This window comes from Haliotis rufescens, unplaced genomic scaffold (genome assembly GCF_023055435.1).
Source record: "Haliotis rufescens isolate VD_foot unplaced genomic scaffold, xgHalRufe1.0.p SCAF_117, whole genome shotgun sequence".
Classification (NCBI taxonomy): domain Eukaryota; kingdom Metazoa; phylum Mollusca; class Gastropoda; order Lepetellida; family Haliotidae; genus Haliotis; species Haliotis rufescens.
In genome coordinates, this window is record NW_025963799.1 from 146,563 (window position 1) to 171,818 (window position 25,256).

A 25,256-nucleotide genomic window follows, 5' to 3' on the forward strand; every position below is an offset into this window, starting at 1 on the left:
TCCCACCTTACGATCATGAAGTTCAGCAATGGTGTAGGCAAATCATCACATGATGTTCGAACCCGGACCTGACAAATTGTTTTGACGAACGGTTTTGGATTATTTATGTTCATTATTATTCATTATTCAGCGTCATATGTTCTACACTGGAGATTGTGATCATGGTGACCCAGTCGTCCTTGTGTCGTGTGGCGAAATGATGGTAGCTGGGGAGTAGCAAGCGATTATAGCAATCAGGTCTTCGCGGGGACCAACCGCTCACGGTCGTGCGCAATCTAAATAATTGCAATATTCAGACTGATATTGTGTCACTGTAGAACACAATCAATTTCTATCTGTATCTCTCACTCATACCTGACACATCCGACCCGTGAAGATCCGGGGTAGAATAGGTCTTCAGCAACCCATGCTTGCCGTAACAGGCAACTAACGGGATCGTGTGGTCAGGCTCGCTGACTTGGTTGATGCATGTCATCATATCCCAAATGCTCATGTTATCAATCACTGGATTGTCTGGTTCAGACTCGATTATTTACAAACCGCCGTCATATAGCTGGGATATTGTTAAGTGCGGCGTTAAACAACAAACAGAGACAAAGACAAGGACACAACCTGACACAAATCTCAAAAGCTCACTGCAGTGGGTCTACAACGCCCATTGCGAATATTCATACTACAGTCACCGTCAGTACCCAAAGTCAAAGATATGTATCGCATGTAAGCCTCTGGCCCATACACAAAGGCGTTACATATAAGCAGTTTTACATATTTGGATTATTCAAAGCATTAATTGTTTATTGTTAGGCTAGTTTATCTCTGCAGCCTTTGTAATATGCAGCTAGCAGCCGACTCGTCTCGCATCAAAACACCGGCTGTGTACTCGAGGGCAGATGACCACGGATCACTGTGTCGGATTAACGAGACTGATTAATGAGGGATTTCGGTAATTCGTTGCTAATTAGGTGTGTCGGAGTGCGAGACTGTCGGATTAACGGGTCTAATTAGAATCGTGTCCCATGATTTGTGTCGGATAGAACGGATTGTCGGATTAACGAGATTTGACTGTATTCTAATGTTTAACAATCGTTTCTAAGAGAAACATATATGACAGCATCATATTTTAAAGAAAGAAGAGAAATGAAAGCAGGTACGGGGTTATTTGACAGATAGTGTTCTGATATTTATGATTTAAATATATTTGTATTCAATGAATCGGGATCGGTAAACAAGGGAAAGGCTTATGTTAAAAGTTCTCAAGAATAAGTCTGGAAGTTAATTTAAGGTACCGACGTTTAGTACAATATCTGAAAAACTATTGGACCTAATCCAGTCAAAGTTGGTATGAGATTATTAAACAGCCATACATAACTGGATATTACATTTAAAGACAATCGGTGCATGAATAAAAACTCTGTCTATTTAGCTATCACTATATTTCATCAACCAGACCTGTTCGTCACGGGTGGAACGAGCATTCATTGTAACAGCCATCTGCATAATGCTACACCTGCGTCACTGGGCCATATGACACACCGAACCAATCAACTCAACTCGAAAGGTTGCACGGGAATCACGCACGCACGAATACGGTGTTAGCATTAGATTTCATGATGTCTCAGCGCAAGGTTTCGTTGTTAAAATATTTGAATACTTTAAGGCTGAAAGTGAAAGACGTTCGCCCTTCTTTGACATTTCAAAGTACATGAAAAGAACAATTCATGCGTTACAGCTTCCCAAACAAACCGTAGTTAAGATTTTGAACTCTCATAAAAACACATGCTCCCCTGCACATCCCTTAGGGGGCATCTCAAATAGGATAGGAAATTAAAGTTAGATTCCTTTGATAAGTAAGTTGTCAGGGACGTGATTCGGCGGTTGACACGAGAAAATGAATGTATTTCAACACGAAAACTAAAACAAATTCTCCTTACAGAGCATGACTTAGATATTTCCAAATGGACCATTTGTAAACTCCTTTCCAAATTTGGATATCAGTACAAAAAGACGAAAGGGTCGAAACTAGCAATGTGTGAACGACCAGATATCATTCGTTTGCGTATCAATTATTTGCGCACTATTAAAAAGAAACGAGAAGAAGGCTATGAGCCTGTCTATTTGGACGAAACCTGGGTTAACGCCTGCCACACAGCGGCTTACCAATGGTCTCACCCAGATACCAGAGAGCCACAGCCAAGATCCCCCCTGGTAAAGGGGAGCGCCTGATTGTCCTCCATGCAGGCTCCCACAGAGGTTTCCTCCCTGAGTGTGATCTAGTGTTCAGATCCAGATCTTCAGATGGCAGAGACTACCATACCGAGTTGAATAGTCAGGTTTTCACTGCGTATGTTGAGGAGCAGCTCCTCTTAGCACTGCCTGATAAATCCTTGGTGGTTATGGACAATGCTCCCTATCACAGTTGTCGAGATCCTATTAACCGTTGTCCAACCTCAAATTCCACCAAAGGTGAGATATGTCAGTGGTTGGACAACAACCGCATTGCTCGGCCCACGAAAGCCAAAACAAAAAAATGACTAATACCAACTGGTTCTTCAGAACAAGCCCCCGCCCTCTTATTTGATTGACAACATGTTTAGAGAACACGGCCACGAAGTGCTTAGACTTCCTCCTTACCATTGTGTCTTGAATCCCATCGAACTAATCTGGGGTGATTTGAAAAATATGGTTGCACGGCAAAATAAGACCTTCAAGCTTGTCGACGTCAAGCAGATTGTCTTGAAAGGGATGGGAGAAATCACAGATGTACGTTGGGCAAACTGTGTCCAACATGTTATCAAAGTTGAGGAAGAGTATTGGAGACAAGACTGTATCCGACCAGATACTGTCCAGCCTGTTGGTGTTCATTTAGGTGACAGCACAGACTCCGAATCTGACGACGAGGGCATTTCGTGGGACCAAGAATGGTGCAATACATATACCCCTGTTTCACTACGACATGTAATAGCCCGAATTACAACGGATATGAATTCTTACATATTCGTACATATTCTTAATCATTTCTTAAGAATCTTAAATATATCTTATTTGATTCCAAAACATTCTTGTAGTTCGTGGGATTCGTGAGAAAAAATGTGTTTATCAAAGAATTTCTAGGAATCGTCTACGAATTTCAGGTTCGTGCTTTGTAGTACATGTCGTAATCGGACCTTGTCCACTTTGTGCAATTCTTGGCTCAGAATTCGATTCTCTTTCACCCGAAACAGCCCCGAAAGTCTCGAATCATCTACGAAAATATTAAAATATTTTTTTCCAAACCATAAAGCAATGATATGTCCAAATGAATAATTACGTATGATATATGACACCTAATAACATGATGCATGAAATATAATAATGTGGCAAGGACTTATACATACAAGTCAATAACACTGACTTGAAAAAGAATGCAAAAATAATTTGATAAATATTATTAAGAACTGCTTGAGACGCCCAACGCTAACACCGTATTCGTGCGTGCGTGATTCCCGTGCAACCTTTCGAGTTGAGTTGATTGGTTCGGTGTGTCATATGGCCCAGTGACGCAGGTGTAGCATTATGCAGATGGCTGTTACAATGAATGCTCGTTCCACCCGTGACGAACAGGTCTGGTTGTTGATGAAATATAGTGATAGCTAAATAGACAGAGTTTTTATTCATGCACCGATTGTCTTTAAATGTAATATCCAGTTATGTATGACTGTTTAATAATCTCATACCAACTTTGACTGGATTAGGTCCAATAGTTTTTCAGATATTGTAGCAAACGTCGGTACCTTAAATTACCTTCCAGACTTATAGAAGTTATATTCATGAAAGTATGGAATAAATTGTTTTTGGATCAACATAACTGGGACATACAACAGCAAACATGTTTTCATTTTCTACACGGAATGAAATAAAGGACAAAACTGTTCGATTTTTCTTCCTTCATTTATCATGAGATCTAACAATCCGAGGCTAACTTGATTAAACGGACGTCGAAGGGTTCTTGATGTAAATGTAGACAAGTATTTTTCTGGTTGAATAAGACTCTTAAACGTTCTACACCAGTCATACCTTGAACTGTTTTCTAGAGTGGAATGCCTTTCTTGGAAAAATATATATATAGACTGCTCACGAAACGCGTTTTAGATCACCAGTTATTTGGTTTAACCATACAAAGCCGTAGCTATGAGAACACTAGAGGTTTCTAATATGTGGTGCCCTTTTTACTTTGATGACTTTGTCATCTGAATGAACAAGCAGGTTTGGCGTATTCGGCGTTGATCCGAGAATATTAAACCAGTATTTCAAACATCTAGTTTAGAAGTTTCTGTATAAAAGGTATCTGCAACACTCGCCATACACCGTACCATTTTATTTTTGATGGACAAGACAGATAAGAATTGTTTACAGGCTAAAAATTGTAGTTTTTCGTGACAATCGTATCGCAGAAATGCCATTCAAAAACCGGATTGTCTACATTTGGGCATCAAATAATTACTTAAGAATTGACTTTCACTTTGTGGGAGTTCATTGGAGTATGAACAGTCATAGAGTGAGGGCCAAACTGTATGAACCTGGGAGCTTCATACTCCAATGAACTCACACAAAGTGAAAGTAAATTCTTATAATTTTTGGTATCACTATTATTTTACCGCAAAGGATCTACATCTATACGCAATATTTACTATGCGTGACTTCATGTTTACACTGACAGCCATACAACAACCAGCTGTATCGCGGAATACAATAGGTCCTCAAAACGAGAGGTGACATGCACGTATATATGCTCAACATGCTCTACAGGAACAACTTGTGTAGTTTCTTTACAACAAATGTATTCAAATAATATCCTCATAAGATGAGAAATGTCTGTTAAGAACTACCTCAGTAAGTCAGTCACAATGACAGCGGGTCGTGATACATTTACATCAAGTACTACTACAAGACGTCAAAATGGCCGACACGATAAATGTATCGGGAGAGATTTCGACAGTTGATAATGAACCTGTGGAGGTTACATGTTTTAGTCATCATTGATCACCCGGTCCATCATTGAAAGGTGATTAAAGATGTGTTAATTATACACTAAGGTAAATTCATAGATTGCTGTAGACTGTCACTGTCAGCCTAAACACGAATCGAGTCGATACTTCGATAGTTTGGATATGCATTTCTTCGTTTTGTTCACTAAGGTTCGGTCGTAGCGAGGATGTTGTCAACGTGCATGTTGACGGGGAATTAGCTCTTGGGGGAATAAAGGACAAAATCGACATCACTGTCCCGGAACGCTTTATGCACAACATGTAAACAATAAACAACAATTGCACAATGAGCGGAATACCTGCTCTGACAACACAAACACAGCAATGAGCGGACTTTCCAGCTCAGGCGTACAAGAGGTGAGCGGAGCTCCAGCTCACCTCAGGGCGTTTCCTACGAGCAGCATATCCTGCTCGAGGTCGTCCCTATGCCAGCACTCGGAATACCAAGCCTGACTAACACCGTAGTAACTGTGTAATGGTAGCACATATATAGTAATGAACAACAATGGACAGACAAAGAGACAACGACGTTGCTTTGGACATGTGGGCGTGATTAACAAACACAGTTCATGGGATGATCAATTAGGGCAATAAATGCCATACTATAAAAAGCAGTAGTTAAAGGGAAGTAATATGGTAGTCCAGGCTGACTGACAGTCAAAATACAATGAAATGTTGGTGAGGATTAACAACGGGGATTAGCGCCTAAAACGTAATGACAATTAAGTTATGGAGACATGGCTACAGGGTAAATTGCCCTTGAAGTCAAATGTACTGCAGACAATGGTAGTCATAAATCAGTCGCTATGACAACTTCCCTCCGTTCCGTGAAGCTTGGACCCCAAGCTTTGACAAGTCCAAATTGATATGTGTGAACTTTTTCACCAACGGAAACAATAGTGCAAAATGTGAACAAAATCAGTTAGATGAATTCATGATATCGTTGAAATTCTTGTGCAACAAATATACCTATGCAATGACGGTATGAAAGTGATCATCTAGCCAATTTGAATTAGTTCCAGTTTGAAAACTAACCAAGTGATCTTTGTAATGTGCAATTTCACTACAAGGTAATTACTACTTTGCACAGATTCAATAAATATATCACTGAAGGTTCTTTGAATTCAGGAGTCTGGCTTGGCGGTGCGACTCAGTACCGAATAATGATAATGATTAATGTCATAAAAAGTACAAATTCAACATCTCAGCAAATATTTCGCATAAAGAAATTTGAAACCAGGAGTCTAACTTTACCGCGCGACTCAAACGTTACTTGTGGGTACGTTTGCCCTTTTAAGTACAATGGGTGCTCTTCCCGTGTCTTTAACGGAGCTTGCCCATATGTTATGGGTGCTATGCCCAAGGAAAATAATAATCCTTAATTCCGACATCAAAATTCTGAAATGCTGAATACCGCTGTGTTGTTAATTACTTAATACTGACATACAATATACATGTGTGTGGGTGGATAACCCAAGAAAATCCCTAATCTGAATTCAAAGTCCAAGACAATACTTTCAAACTTGTACCAAACTGTGCACATTAAAAACTTGTAACGAATGACAAATTTGGTCGTTTAGATTTTTGAAATTACGAGTCTAACTTTCAGGTGTGACTCGATAACCCTACAGCTTAGGTTTGTCTGGGCCCTAGCTGTATCTATATGTCTGGCGTGGCCTAGAGACATTTCAAAGATTCCCTACACAATAACTTCAAAGATCTAGCGTGACTAAACATGGAATTGGAGTATATTGCACATATAAAAAATAATTTTGGAAAGACACATTTTGGCATTAATATACTGGCTTTGATTAAACATACCTGGTTGCACTTATCAACAGTCACACATCATATATCCTGGATTGAGTCCATGTAAGTAAACACAAATTAGTAAGTCCCAATGAGATATCTTGTACACAGTGTCCATCTTGTAGGTGCCCGTGAGGCGGTTTCTGTATGATCTGCATCATGATGGCTGTGGTCAGGATCACTACGGGATAGGCGTTTATACTTCCTTGGTCCTGTGTATGAACGAAATCTTGAGAGATTCGGAGAGATTCCTGTTGTTTTCTTCAATCTTGTTTCTTCATGGCTCGAGTTGATGATTGTTCTTCAGGGTGGTAGGCATACAGAGAGGTTACTGGATCGGGAGTAAACTCAAGAGTTACTCCAGCCGGATTCTAACACCAGTTGTCAACGTGCATGTTGACGGGGAATTAGCTCTTGGGGGAATAAAGGACAAAATCGACATCACTGTCCCGGAACGCTTTATGCACAACATGTAAACAATAAACAACAATTGCACAATGAGCGGAATACCTGCTCTGACAACACAAACAAATGCCATACTATAAAAAGCAGTAGTTAAAGGGAAGTAATATGGTAGTCCAGGCTGACTGACAGTCAAAATACAATGAAATGTTGGTGAGGATTAACAACGGGGATTAGCGCCTAAAACGTAATGACAATTAAGTTATGGAGACATGGCTACAGGGTAAATTGCCCTTGAAGTCAAATGTACTGCAGACAATGGTAGTCATAAATCAGTCGCTATGACAATATTCGTAAACGATCATGCAGTCAAATTCTCTGACGTTGGTCAATGTATACTGAAACCCTGAGTTCAAGATTAAAGGGTCTAAATGATCAGAAAGAACTCTTATGTATGTTCGTTCTAGGGAATTCCCAGGGGTTTCCCCAGGAATATGGAAGTAGTCCGTCAGTGTTTACGTCATTTCAAGAACACGATCTCGTGAAAAACGTATGAACGTCAAATTGTGTCGTTCTTACACTTATGAACGTAAATTTCGCGGTCATGTGACCGATCTCTCGTCCAATGGAAAAGCCGCATATCGTGTAAACTTCAAATTAAAAACGTATATCAGTGTAAACACCGCAAACACATCACTGTCAGTGTTGAAAACAGTGTCATTTGAAAAAACTAACTTTCATAAAAAGGCCACTCAGCCTTTGATATAGTATTTATTGTATTTGACTGCTTTAAAAATGAACGTATTTGTTTCCAAAACTTTGAGGGAGAATGGATAGTATCACTGAGCCCCAAATATACAAGTCGGATTAACGGTTCCTGCAGCAGGAATTGTATTGATTTCTCTTTTTGCTGTAGATATTTCTATTGGTGTCAGCACGTCTACGTCTAAATGTTCTCAATGCTTTGCGAGTGTCTCGTCTACCCATCTTACATTCGTCATTTCATGGTCCTAAAACTACTATAGTATCTTGATTATGCATAAATGTATGTTTGTTCATAAAATCTGACGAATCTAGGATCACATGGACGAAAGCATCTAAAGTCCCATCTAAGTTAAAATCCAGTTTACTCAGACGTGGTTGATTACAAGACTCCATCCTCTCCGACAGGCTGTTAAAAACGTTCCACAAAGGGATTATAATTAATTCCAAACATTGTATCTTTGAAACCACCACGTCGGCGTATCATGTTGGTTGCTCATGTTTGGGAGTCTAATGGTAAATGATGGAACCCGATCTATACGATCTCCAAGGTTAAACATGTCAATGTATTGAAAAACATATGGAGAACAGATAAATTAATAATTCACACTACATGCCCGGTGACCACAATATGTATATTCCCCTTCTGCGTCTTCATATACCCTGCCGTTAACAATAAATACCTGGAATGAATAACACATGTCTAACAATATCTGCCCAAATCTGTTTATCACACTGTCATGGGATTTACGATCATCAATGCGTATATCTTCCTCCTCACTAAGTAAGTAGTCACGCTACAGTCACCGCATAAAGTCACGCTACAGTCACCACATAAAGTCACGCTACAGTCACCGCATAAAGTCACGCTACTGTCACCACAAATAATCAAACTACCTGAAACATATTTATAAAGGATCGAGGGCAACCTTGACGCGCATATAACTCGATCAAACAGGCATTTTCTTCAATAATTGCAGTTGTTACAAACCAAACCACGTCCATGTAGAATATAGATTTAGTTTGAGCTGGTTCTACTGTCATGTAAGTACAAATAAACGTTGACCACAGAGCTGGCGCGTGCGTGCGTGCGTGCGTGCGTGCGTGCGTGAGTGAGTGAGTGAGTGAGTGAGTGAGTGAGTGAGTGAGTGAGCGAGTGCCTTTTCATGTGTGTGTATGAATGTGTGTGCCTTGTCTGTGTGTCTGTGCGTGTCATGGAATAAAGTTACATCCCTGCCTTTTTTCCCGGCACAGCAATACCTGGCCAAGTACGGTTACCTTGAGGTCGACCAACTTCAACACACCAGGAACCTCAGACATACCTGGAAACACGCCATCAGGTAACTCACTCACTCACTCACCCAAACCCAGCCAGCCACCCACTCACTCACTCACTCACTCACTCACTGACTCACCCAAACCCACTGACTCACTCACTCACTCACTCACTCACCCACCCACCCACCCACCCACCCACCCACCCACCCACTCACTCACTCACTCACTCACTCACTCACTCACTCACTCACTCACTCACTCACTCACTCACCCACCCACCCACCCACTCACTCACTCACTCACTCACTCACTCACTCACTCACTCCGCCTGCTCGAGTGCTGCTATATCTTTATCCGTTCTTCACATACATCTCTTGTCCATTTTCTCAAGATTTGTTCATGAAGACCCGTGTGTTTATATTTACCGGAGTGTTGTTCTAGTATACCCAGTGTTATCTATTTATCTACCTTGTGTTGTTTTTGATCATGTACACCGAAAGCAGGATCTGTCCCTCTCTCTTCACGCGTCTTGCGTCTTCCAGGTCGTTCCAGAGGTTCAACCATTTGAAGGTCAACGGAAGACTCAGCAGACAAGCCGTGAACATCATGAAGCAGCCTCGCTGTGGTGTACCGGATATAGATACTACCTTAGGCTCGCCCAATAGAAAACATCGACACAAGCGGGCCCTGCTCACAGGCTTCAAGAAAGCGGTGAACTCTGTTTATGGTTAGATTGGGGTGCTGCTGAATCACTCCGTGCAGATCTCGATTGTGCTGATTGCTTCCATGACGCGTTCCTGCAGCTACATATAATGAAATGACGTTTGTTTGTTTGTTTGTTTTTTTTGCTTAACGTCGTACTCAACAATATTCCAGCTATATGACGACAATTTGTAAATAATCGAATCTGGCCCAGACAATCCAGTGATTGACAGCATGAACATTTGGGATACGATGACATGCATCAACCAAGTCAGCGACCCTGACCTCCCGATCCCGTTAGTCGCCTCTTACGACAAGCATAATCGCCTCTTACGGCAAGCATGGGTTGCTGGAGACCTATTCCATCACGGATCTTGAAATGACGTAATCTGGTGGCTTTGTTGCCATGTCGTGACCTCATGTCTGTGTTATTCGTCATGTGACCTAATGACGTGTTAGTTGTCATGACGTGACCTCATGTGTTTATTAATTGTCATGACGTGACCTAATGGACGTATTCCTTGTAATGACGCGACTTCATGCCAATGTTTGTTGTCAAAACGTCACCTCCTACCAATGTTAGTTGTGAAGACGCGACCTCCTGCCAATGTTAGTTGTCATGACGCGACCTCCTGCCAATGTTAGTTGTCATGACGCGACCTCCTGCCAATGTTAGTTGTCATGACGTGACCTCCTACCAATGTTAGTTGTCATGACGCGACCTCCTGCCAATGTTAGTTGTCATGACGCGACCTCCTGCCAATGTTAGTTGTCATGACGCGACCTCCTGCCAATGTTAGTTGTCATGACGTGACCTCCTGCCAATGTTAGTTGTCATGACGCGACCTCCTGCCAATGTTAGTTGTCATGACGCGACCTCCTGCCAATGTTAGTTGTCATGACGCGAATTCCTACCAATGTTAGTTGTCATGACGCGACCTCCTGCCAATGTTAGTTGCCATGACGCGACCTCCTACCAATGTTAGTTGTCATAACGTGACCTCCTACCAATGTTAGTTGCAATGACGTGACCTCCTGCCAATGTTAGTTGTCATGACGCGACCTCCTACCAATGTTAGTTGTCATGACGCGACCTCCTGCCAATGTTAGTTGTCATGACGCGACCTCCTGCCAATGTTAGTTGTCATGACGCGACCTCCTGCCAATGTTAGTTGTCATGACGCGACCTCATGCCAATGTTAGTTGTCATGACGCGACGTCCTGCCAATGTTAGTTGTCATGACGCGACCTCCTGCCAATGTTAGTTGTCATGACGCGACCTCATGGCAATGTTAGTTGTCATGACGCGACCTCCTGCCAATGTTAGTTGTCATGACGCGACCTCATGCCAATGTTAGTTGTCATGACGCGACCTCCTGCCAATGTTAGTTGTCATGACGCGACCTCCTGCCAATGTTAGTTGTCATGACGCGACCTCCTGCCAATGTTAGTTGTCATAACGTGACCTCCTGCCAATGTTAGTTGTCATGACGCGACCTCCTGCCAATGTTAGTTGTCATGACGTGACCTCCTACCAATGTTAGTTGTCATGACGCGACCTCCTGCCAATGTTAGTTGTCATGACGCGACCTCCTGCCAATGTTAGTTGTCATGACGCGACCTCCTGCCAATGTTAGTTGTCATGACGCGACCTCCTGCCAATGTTAGTTGTCATGACGCGACCTCCTGCCAATGTTAGTTGTCATGACGCGACCTCCTACCAATGTTAGTTGTCATGACGTGACCTCCTGCCAATGTTAGTTGTCATGACGCGACCTCCTGCCAATGTTAGTTGTCATGACGCGAATTCCTGCCAATGTTAGTTGTCATGACGCGACCCTGCCAATGTTAGTTGCCATGACGCGACCTCCTACCAATGTTAGTTGTCATAACGTGACCTCCTACCAATGTTAGTTGCAATGACGTGACCTCCTGCCAATGTTCGTTGTCATGACGCCACCTCCTACCAATGTTAGTTGTCATGACGCGACCTCCTGCCAATGTTAGTTGTCATGACGCGACCTCCTGCCAATGTTAGTTGTCATGACGCGACCTCCTGCCAATGTTAGTTGTCATGACGCGACCTCCTGCCAATGTTAGTTGTCATGACGCGACCTCATGGCAATGTTAGTTGTCATGACGCGACCTCCTGCCAATGTTAGTTGTCATGACGCGACCTCATGGCAATGTTAGTTGTAATGACGCGACCTCCTGCCAATGTTAGTTGTCATGACGCGACCTCCTACCAATGTTAGTTGTCATGACGCGACCTCCTGTCAATGTTAGTTGTCGTGACGCGACCTCATGGCAATGTTAGTTGTCATAACGTGACCTCATGGACGTGTTACTTGTAATGACGTGACCTCATGGCTATAGTTGAATTGTAGCGATGACGGTCATGACGTGGTACAATGGACGTTCCCCTTTGTTATTGTCTGGTATCATGCCTGTCATCATCTGCCGGGTATAGATGTTGTTGCGTCCTGTCGCAGCTATGTCTCATGTTGACATATGGCAGTGAGATAATATCATTATATTAATATATGTTGATATTTTGGACGTATTCTGCACAAAGATATATCCATGAAGTCCCCTCTCCAAGTCTGACTGTTTGGTCTGTTGTGAAGTGGTGAAATGGGGGTTATTGCACTTATTAGCACTTATTATACTCTGTTCATGCTTGAACCACACAGTGTTAGGCTGATACGGTGCTCCATTCTGATTCCAGGATTGAAATGGCGGTCGAACCAGCTGAGGTGGAAGATGAGCCGCTACACTGGTCGCCTGACAGCTGAGCAGCAGTGGTGAGTCTGGCTTCGGGACGTCCTTGCGCTGGATCACGCTGAATGTAGCGTCACGGGACGTTCCCCTCTGTGTTAACTGGGTTTTTAAATAGAAACTTTTAAGACATTTTAGTATCATCCTACTACATACATCGACATAAACTTATGACGTTCCATGGCTGGATAAAGATGAGGTTGCGATGACGGAGAGTCGCTATGTTAAATGGCTTGTGAAGTTTATCGAGATGCGCAGAACGTCGTCCTCATATCTCTTTAATCTATGTTCTTTGATCGCAGTTTTTTAATGGCGGACATTTAAAATATAATCGCCCAGGGGTATTCCGATATGTCTGCGTGGGTGACTGATTCAGTGCTTGGAGTAATCTGTTTGTGTGTGAATGACTTCTACAAACGTTAACCACGAGGCCATTCATTTGCACCTGATATAGACATACACACACCCGTCGTTGAGGCACGCTCCACGAGATACACACAAGACGTACAAACGCACTGAACGTAAAACACACAAAACGTACGAACACACAAGACGTACAAACGCACTAAAATACTAACATAGATACATACAAAACGAAGATACACACTAGACGTAGATACACACAAGACTTACAAACACACTTAACTTACAATCAAACCTGTCGTAGTAAAACACGACACGTAGATAGACACTAGACAAACACATACACTAAACTAGAAGTACGGACAGAGTAAACGTACAAACACACTAGACGTAGATACACAGAAAACTTTGATACACACTAGAAGTACGGACAGAGTAAACGTACATACACACTAGACGTTGATACACAGAAAACGTTGATACACACTAGAAGTACGGACAGAGTAAACGAACATACACACTAGACGTAGATACACAGAAAACGTTGATACACACTAGAAGTACGGACAGAGTAAACGTACAAACACTAGACGTTGATACACACTAGAAGTACGAACAGAGTAAACGAACAAACACACTAGACGTTGATACACAGAAAGCGTTGATACACACTAGAAGTACGGACAGAGTAAACGTACAAACACACTAGACGTAGATACACAGAAAACGTTGATACACACTAGAAATACGAACAGAGTAAACGAACAAACACACTAGACGTTGATACACAGAAAGCGTTGATCCACACTAGAAGTACGGACAGAGTAAACGTACAAACACACTAGACGTAGATACACAGGAAACGTTGATACACACTAGAAGTACGAACAGATAGAAGGAACAAACACACTAGACGTTGATACACAGAAAACGTTGATACACACTAGAAGTACGGACAGAGTAAACGTACATACACACTAGACGTAGATACACAGAAAACGTTGATACACACTAGAAGTACGAACAGATAGAAGGAACAAACACACTAGACGTTGATACACAGAAAACGTTGATACACACTAGAAGTACGGACAGAGTAAACGTACATACACACTAGACGTAGATACACAGAAAACGTTGATACACACTAGAAGTACGAACAGAGTAAACGAACAAACACACTAGACGTTGATACACAGACAACGTTGATACACACTAGAAGTACGGACAGAGTAAACGTACATACACACTAGACGTAGAGACACAGAAAACGTTGATACACACTAGAAGTACGGACAGAGTAAACGTACAAACACTAGACGTTGATACACAGAAAACGTTGATACACACTAGAAGTACGGACAGAGTAAACGAACAAACACACTAGACGTAGATACACAGAAAACGTTGATACACACTAGAAGTACGGACAGAGTAAACGTACAAACACACTAGACGTTGATACACAGAAAACGTTGATACACACTAGAAGTACGGACAGAGTAAACGTACAAACACTAGACGTTGATACACAGAAAACGTTGATACACACTAGAAGTACGGACAGAGTAAACGTACAAACACACTAGACGTTGATACACAGAAAACGTTGATACACACTAGAAGTACGGACAGAGTAAACGTACATACACACTAGACGTAGATACACAGAAAACGTTGATACACACTAGAAGTACGGACAGAGTAAACCTACAAACACTAGACGTTGATACACACTAGAAGTACGAACAGAGTAAACGAACAAACACACTAGACGTTGATACACAGAAAACGTTGATACACACTAGAAGTACGGACAGAGAAAACGTACAAACACTAGACGTTGATACACATTAGAAGTACGAACAGAGTAAACGAACAAACACACTAGACGTTGATACACAGAAAGTTTGATACACACTAGAAGTACGGACAGAGTAAACGTACATACACACTAGACGTTGATACACAGAAAACGTTGATACACACTAGAAGTACGGACAGAGTAGACGTACATACACACTAGACGTTGATACACAGAAAACGTTGATACACACTAGAAGTACGGACAGAGTAAACGTACAAACACTAGACGTTGATACACATTAGAAGTACGAACAGAGTAAACGAACAAACACACTAGACGTTGATACACAGAAAACGTTGATACACACTAGAAGTACGGACAGAGTAAACGTACATACACACTAGACGTTGATACACAGAAAACGTTGATACACACTAGAAGTACGGACAGAGTAAACGAGCAAACACACTAGACGTTGATACACAGAAAACGTTGATACACACTAGAAGTACGGACAGAGTAAACGTACAAACATTAGACGTTGATACACACTAGAAGTACGAACAGAGTAAACGAACAAACACACCAGACGTTGATACACAGAAAACGTTGATACACACTAGAAGTACGGACAGAGTAAACGTACAAACACTTGACGTTGATACACACTAGAAGTACGGACAGAGTAAACGAACAAACACACTAGACGTTGATACACAGAAAACGTTGATACACACTAGAAGTACAGACAAGGTAAACGAACAAACACACTAGACGTTGATACACACTAGAAGTACGAACAGAGTAAACGAACAAACACACTAGACGTTGATACACAGAAAACGTTGATACACACTAGAAGTACGGACAGAGTAAACGTACAAACACTAGACGTTGATACACACTAGAAGTACGAACAGAGTAAACGAACAAACACACTAGACGTTGATACACAGAAAACGTTGATACACACTAGAAGTACGGACAGAGTAAACGAACAAACACACTAGACGTAGATACACAGAAAACGTTGATACACACTAGAAGTACGGACAAAGTAAACGTACAAACACTCTAGACGTTGATACACAGAAAACGTTGATACACACTAGAAGTACGGACAAAGTAAACGAACAAACACACTAGACGTAGATACACAGAAAACGTTGATACACACTAGAAGTACGAACAGAGTAAACGAACAAACACACTAGACGTAGATACACAGAAAACGTTGATACACACTAGAAGTACGGACAGAGTAAACGTACAAACACTAGACGTTGATACACACTAGAAGTACGGACAGAGTAAACGAACAAACACACTAGACGTTGATACACAGAAAACGTTGATACACACTAGAAGTACGGACAAAGTAAACGAACAAACACACTAGACGTTGATACACACTAGAAGTACGAACAGAGTAAACGAACAAACACACTAGACGTTGATACACAGAAAACGTTGATACACACTAGAAGTACGGACAGAGTAAACGTACAAACACTAGACGTTGATACACACTAGAAGTACGAACAGAGTAAACGAACAAACACACTAGACGTTGATACACAGAAAACGTTGATACACACTAGAAGTACGGACAGAGTAAACGAACAAACACACTAGACGTAGATACACAGAAAACGTTGATACACACTAGAAGTACGGACAAAGTAAACGTACAAACATTAGACGTAGATACACAGAAAACGTTGATACACACTAGAAGTACGGACAAAGTAAACGAACAAACACACTAGACGTTGATACACAGAAAACGTTGATACACACTAGAAGTACGGACAGAGTAAACGAACAAACACACTAGACGTTGATACACAGAAAACGTTGATACACACTAGAAGTACGGACAAAGTAAACGAACAAACACACTAGACGTTGATACACACTAGAAGTACGAACAGAGTAAACGAACAAACACACTAGACGTTGATACACAGAAAACGTTGATACACACTAGAAGTACGGACAGAGTAAACGTACAAACACTAGACGTTGATACACACTAGAAGTACGAACAGAGTAAACGAACAAACACACTAGACGTTGATACACAGAAAACGTTGATACACACTAGAAGTACGGACAGAGTAAACGTACATACACACTAGACGTTGATACACAGAAAACGTTGATACACACTAGAAGTACGGACAGAGTAAACGTACATACACACTAGACGTTGATACACAGAAAACGTTGATACACACTAGAAGTACGGACAAAGTAAACGTACAAACACTAGACGTAGATACACAGAAAACGTTGATACACACTAGAAGTACGGACAGAGTAAATGAACAAACACACTAGACGTAGATACACAGAAAACGTTGATACACACTAGAAGTACGAACAGAGTAAACGAACAAACACACTAGACGTAGATACACAGAAAACGTTGATACTTACTAGAAGTACGGACAGAGTAAACGTACAAACACTAGACGTTGATACACACTAGAAGTACGGACAGAGTAAACGAACAAACACACTAGACGTTGATACACATAAAACGTTGATACACACTAGAAGTACGGACAAAGTAAATGAACAAACACACTAGACGTAGATACACAGAAAACGTTGATACACACTAGAAGTACGAACAGAGTAAACGAACAAACACACTAGACGTAGATACACAGAAAACGTTGATACTTACTAGAAGTACGGACAGAGTAAACGTACAAACACTAGACGTTGATACACACTAGAAGTACGGACAGAGTAAACGAACAAACACACTAGACGTTGATACACATAAAACGTTGATACACACTAGAAGTACGGACAAAGTAAACGAAAAAACACACTAGACGTTGATACACACTAGAAGTACGAACAGAGTAAACGAACAAACACACTAGACGTTGATACACAGAAAACGTTGATACACACTAGAAGTACGGACAGAGTAAACGTACAAACACTAGACGTTGATACACAGAAAACGTTGATACACACTAGAAGTACGGACAAAGTAAACAAACAAACACACTAGACGTTGATACACACTAGAAGTACGGACAGAGTAAACGAACAAACACACTAGACGTTGATACACAGAAAACGTTGATACACACTAGAAGTACGGACAGAGTAAACGTACAAACACTAGACGTTGATACACACTAGAAGTACGAACAGAGTAAACGAACAAACACACTAGACGTTGATACACAAAAAACGTTGATACACACTAGAAGTACGGACAGAGTAAACGAACAAACACACTAGACGTAGATACACAGAAAACGTTGATACACACTAGAAGTACGGACAAAGTAAACGTACAAACACTAGACGTAGATACACAGTAAACGTTGATACACACTAGAAGTACGGACAAAGTAAACGAACAAACACACTAGACGTTGATACACAGAAAACGTTGATACACACTAGAAGTACGGACAGAGTAAACGTACAAACACTAGACGTTGATACACACTAGAAGTACGAACAGAGTAAACGAACAAACACACTAGACGTTGATACACAGAAAACGTTGATACACACTAGAAGTACGGACAGAGTAAACGTACAAACACTAGACGTTGATACACAGAAAACGTTGATACACACTAGAAGTACGGACAGAGTAAACGAACAAACACACTAGACGTAGATACACACTAGAAGTACGAACAGAGTAAACGTACAAACACACTAGACGTTGATACACAGAAAACGTTGATATACACTAGAAGTACGGACAAAGTAAACGAACAAACACACTAGACGTTGATACACAGAAAACGTTGATACACACTAGAAGTACGGACAGAGTAAACGTACAAACACTAGACGTTGATACACAGAAAACGTTGATACACGCTAGAAGTACGGACAGAGTAAACGAACAAAGAAACTAGACGTAGATACACACTAGAAGTACAGACAGAGTAAACGTACAAACACACTAGACGTTGATACACAGAAAACGTTGATACACACTAGAAGTACGGACAGAGTAAACGAACAAACACACTAGACGTTGATACACACTAGAAGTACGGACAGAGTAAACGTACATACACACTAGACGTTGATACACAGAAAACGTTGATACACACTAGAAGTACGGACAGAGTAAACGTACAAACACTAGACGTTGATACACAGAAAACGTTGATACACACTAGAAGTACGGACAGAGTAAACGAACAAACACACTAGACGTAGATACACACTAGAAGTACGAACAGAGTAAACGTACAAACACACTAGACGTTGATACACAGAAAACGTTGATACACACTAGAAGTACGGACAAAGTAAACGAACAAACACACTAGACGTTGATACACAGAAAACGTTGATACACACTAGAAGTACGGACAGAGTAAACGTAGAAACACTAGACGTTGATACACACTAGAAGTACGGACAGAGTAAACGAACAAACACACTAGACGTTGATACACAGAAAACGTTGATACACACTAGAAGTACGGACAGAGTAAACGTACAAACACTAGACGTTGATACACAGAAAACGTTGATACACGCTAGAAGTACGGACAGAGTAAACGAACAAAGAAACTAGACGTAGATACACACTAGAAGTACAGACAGAGTAAACGTACAAACACACTAGACGTTGATACACAGAAAACGTTGATACACACTAGAAGTACGGACAGAGTAAACGAACAAACACACTAGACGTTGATACACACTAGAAGTACGGACAGAGTAAACGTACATACACACTAGACGTTGATACACAGAAAACGTTGATACACACTAGAAGTACGGACAGAGTAAACGTACATACACACTAGACGTTGATACACAGAAAACGTTGATACACACTAGAAGTACGAACAGAGTAAACGAACAAACACACTAGACGTTGATACACACTAGAAGTACGGACAGAGTAAACGTACATACACACTAGACGTAGATACACAGAAAACGTTGATACACACTAGAAGTACGGACAGAGTAAACGTACAAACACACTAGACGTTGATACACACTAGAAGTACGGACAGAGTAAACGAACATACACACTAGACGTTGATGCACAGAAAACGTTGATACACACTAGAAGTACGGACAAAGTAAACGTACAAACACACTAGACGTTGATACACAGAAAACGTTGATACACACTAGAAGTACGGACAGAGTAAACGTACAAACACTAGACGTTGATACACAGAAAACGTTGATACACACTAGAAGTACGGACAGAGTAAACGAACAAACACACTAGACGTAGATACATACTAGAAGTACGGACAAAGTAAACGTACAAACACACTAGACGTTGATACACAGAAAACGTTGATACACACTAGAAGTACGGACAGAGTTAACGTACAAACACTAGACGTTGATGCACAGAAAACGTTTATACACACTAGAAGTACGGACAAAGTAAACGTACAAACACACTAGACGTTGATACACAGAAAACGTTGATACACACTAGAAGTACGGACAGAGTAAACGAACAAACACACTAGACGTTGATACACACTAGAAGTACGGACAGAGTAAACGTACATACACACTAGACGTTGATACACAGAAAACGTTGATACACACTAGAAGTACGGACAGAGTAAACGTACAAACACTAGACGTTGATACACAGAAAACGTTGAAACACACTAGAAGTACGGACAGAGTAAACGAACAAACACACTAGACGTAGATACACACTAGAAGTACGAACAGAGTAAACGTACAAACACACTAGACGTTGATACACAGAAAACGTTGATACACACTAGAAGTACGGACAAAGTAAACGAACAAACACACTAGACGTTGATACACAGAAAACGTTGATACACACTAGAAGTACGGACAGAGTAAACGTAGAAACACTAGACGTTGATACACACTAGAAGTACGGACAGAGTAAACGAACAAACACACTAGACGTTGATACACAGAAAACGTTGATACACACTAGAAGTACGGACAGAGTAAACGTACAAACACTAGACGTTGATACACAGAAAACGTTGATACACGCTAGAAGTACGGACAGAGTAAACGAACAAAGAAACTAGACGTAGATACACACTAGAAGTACAGACAGAGTAAACGTACAAACACACTAGACGTTGATACACAGAAAACGTTGATACACACTAGAAGTACGGACAGAGTAAACGAACAAACACACTAGACGTTGATACACACTAGAAGTACGGACAGAGTAAACGTACATACACACTAGACGTTGATACACAGAAAACGTTGATACACACTAGAAGTACGGACAGAGTAAACGTACAAACACACTAGACGTTGATACACAGAAAACGTTGATACACACTAGAAGTACGAACAGAGTAAACGAACAAACACACTAGACGTTGATACACACTAGAAGTACGGACAGAGTAAACGTACATACACACTAGACGTAGATACACAGAAAACGTTGATACACACTAGAAGTACGGACAGAGTAAACGTACAAACACACTAGACGTTGATACACACTAGAAGTACGGACAGAGTAAACGAACATACACACTAGACGTTGATGCACAGAAAACGTTGATACACACTAGAAGTACGGACAAAGTAAACGTACAAACACACTAGACGTTGATACACAGAAAACGTTGATACACACTAGAAGTACGGACAGAGTAAACGTACAAACACTAGACGTTGATACACAGAAAACGTTGATACACACTAGAAGTACGGACAGAGTAAATGAACAAACACACTAGACGTAGATACACACTAGAAGTACGGACAGAGTAAACGTAGAAACACACTAGACGTTGATACACACTAGAAGTACGAACAGAGTAAACGAACAAACACACTAGACGTTGATACACAGAAAACGTTGATACACACTAGAAGTACGGACAAAGTAAACGTACAAACACTAAACGTTGATACACAGAAAACGTTGATACACACTAGAAGTACGGACAGAGTAAACGAACAAACACACTAGACGTAGATACATACTAGAAGTACGAACAGAGTAAACGTACAAACACACTAGACGTTGATACACAGAAAACGTTGATACACACTAGAAGTACGGACAAAGTAAACGAACAAACACACTAGACGTTGATACACAGAAAACGTTGATACACACTAGAAGTACGGACAGAGTAAACGTACAAACACTAGACGTTGATACACACTAGAAGTACGAACAGAGTAAACGAACATACACACTAGACGTTGATACACAGAAAACGTTGATACACACTAGAAGTACGGACAGAGTAAACGTACAAACACACTAGACGTTGATACACAGAAAACGTTGATACACACTAGAAGTACGGACAGAGTAAACGAACAAACACACTAGACGTTGATACACACTAGAAGTACGGACAGAGTAAACGTACATACACACTAGACGTTGATACACAGAAAACGTTGATACACACTAGAAGTACAGACAGAGTAAACGTACATACACACTAGACGTTGATACACAGAAAACGTTGATACATACTAGAAGTACGAACAGAGTAAACGAACAAACACACTAGACGTTGATACACACTAGAAGTACGGACAGAGTAAACGTACATACACACTAGACGTTGATACACAGAAAACGTTGATACACACTAGAAGTACGGACAGAGTAAACGTACAAACACACTAGACGTTGATACACACTAGAAGTACGGACAGAGTAAACGAACAAACACACTAGACGTTGATACACAGAAAACGTTGATACACACTAGAAGTACGGACAAAGTAAACGTACAAACACACTAGACGTTGATACACAGAAAACGTTGATACACACTAGAAGTACGGACAGAGTAAACGTACATACACACTAGACGTAGATACACAGAAAACGTTGATACACACTAGAAGTACGGACAGAGTAAACGTACAAACACTAGACGTTGATACACAGAAAACGTTGATACACACTAGAAGTACGGACAGAGTAAACGAACAAACACACTAGACGTAGATACACAGAAAACGTTGATACACACTAGAAGTACGGACAGAGTAAACGTACAAACACACTAGACGTTGATACACAGAAAACGTTGATACACACTAGAAGTACGGACAGAGTAAACGTACATACACACTAGACGTAGATACACAGAAAACGTTGATACACACTAGAAGCACGGACAGAGTAAACGTACAAACACTAGACGTTGATACACACTAGAAGTACGAACAGAGTAAACGAACAAACACACTAGACGTTGATACACAGAAAACGTTGATACACACTAGAAGTACGGACAGAGTAAACGTACAAACACTAGACGTTGATACACATTAGAAGTACGAACAGAGTAAACGAACAAACACACTAGACGTTGATACACAGAAAACTTTGATACACAGTAGAAGTACGGACAGAGTAAACGTACATACACACTAGACGTTGATACACAGAAAACGTTGATACACACTAGAAGTACGGACAGAGTAAACGTACATACACACTAGACGTTGATACACAGAAAACGTTGATACACACTAGAAGTACGGACAGAGTAAACGTACAAACACTAGACGTTGATGCACACTAGAAGTACGAACAGAGTAAACGAACAAACACACTAGACGTTGATACACAGAAAACGTTGATACACACTAGAAGTACGGACAGAGTAAACGAACAAACACTGGACGTTGATACACACTAGAAGTACGGACAGAGTAAACGAACAAACACACTAGACGTTGATACACAGAAAACGTTGATACACACTAGAAGTACGGACAAGGTAAACGAACAAACACACTAGACGTTGATACACACTAGAAGTACGAACAGAGTAAACGAACAAACACACTAGACGTTGATACACAGAAAACGTTGATACACACTAGAAGTACGGACAGAGTAAACGTACAAACACTAGACGTTGATACACACTAGAAGTACGAACAGAGAAAACGAACAAACACACTAGACGTTGATACACAGAAAACGTTGATACACACTAGAAGTACGGACAGAGTAAACGAACAAACACACTAGACGTAGATACACAGAAAACGTTGATACACACTAGAAGTACGGACAAAGTAAACGTACAAACACTAGACGTAGATACACAGAAAACGTTGATACACACTAGAAGTACGGACAAAGTAAACGAACAAACACACTAGACGTAGATACACAGAAAACGTTGATACACACTAGAAGTACGGACAGAGTAAACGAACAAACACACTAGACGTAGATACACAGAAAACGTTGATACACACTAGAAGTACGGACAAAGTAAACGTACAAACACTAGACGTAGATACACAGAAAACGTTGATACACACTAGAAGTACGGACAGAGTAAACGTACAAACACTAGACGTTGATACACAGAAAACGTTGATACACACTAGAAGTACGGACAGAGTAAACGAACAAACACACTAGACGTAGATACACACTAGAAGTACGAACAGAGTAAACGTACAAACACACTAGACGTTGATACACAGAAAACGTTGATACACACTAGAAGTACGGACAAAGTAAACGAACAAACACACTAGACGTTGATACACAGAAAACGTTGATACACACTAGAAGTACGGACAGAGTAAACGTACAAACACTAGACGTTGATACACACTAGAAGTACGGACAGAGTAAACGAACAAACACACTAGACGTTGATACACAGAAAACGTTGATACACACTAGAAGTACGGACAGAGTAAACGTACAAACACTAGACGTTGATACACAGAAAACGTTGATACACGCTAGAAGTACGGACAGAGTAAACGAACAAACAAACTAGACGTAGATACACACTAGAAGTACAGACAGAGTAAACGTACAAACACACTAGACGTTGATACACAGAAAACGTTGATACACACTAGAAGTACGGACAGAGTAAACGAACAAACACACTAGACGTTGATACACACTAGAAGTACGGACAGAGTAAACGTACATACACACTAGACGTTGATACACAGAAAACGTTGATACACACTAGAAGTACGGACATAGTAAACGTACATACACACTAGACGTTGATACACAGAAAACGTTGATACACACTAGAAGTACGAACAGAGTAAACGAACAAACACACTAGACGTTGATACACACTAGAAGTACGGACAGAGTAAACGTACATACACACTAGACTTAGATACACACTAGAAGTACGAACAGAGTAAACGTACATACACACTAGACGTTGATACACAGAAAACGTTGATACACACTAGAAGTACGGACAGAGTAAACGTACAAACACACTAGACGTTGATACACACTAGAAGTACGGACAGAGTAAACTAACATACACACTAGACGTTGA

The 25,256-nt window shown here is 40.9% G+C and overlaps 1 protein-coding gene across 1 annotated transcript in view; it reads left to right on the forward strand.

Annotated features, from left to right (window-relative positions):
• LOC124120008 (matrix metalloproteinase-19-like) overlaps positions 1-25,256 on the forward strand; it is a 40,866-nt gene that overhangs the window by 3,722 nt on the left and 11,888 nt on the right. Inside the window, exons 2-4 of the mRNA XM_048393190.1 lie at positions 9,252-9,337; positions 9,818-10,002; positions 12,706-12,781. Coding sequence (XP_048249147.1) covers positions 9,252-9,337; positions 9,818-10,002; positions 12,706-12,781 — 347 coding nt within the window. The remainder of the gene's footprint in view (positions 1-9,251; positions 9,338-9,817; positions 10,003-12,705; positions 12,782-25,256) is intronic.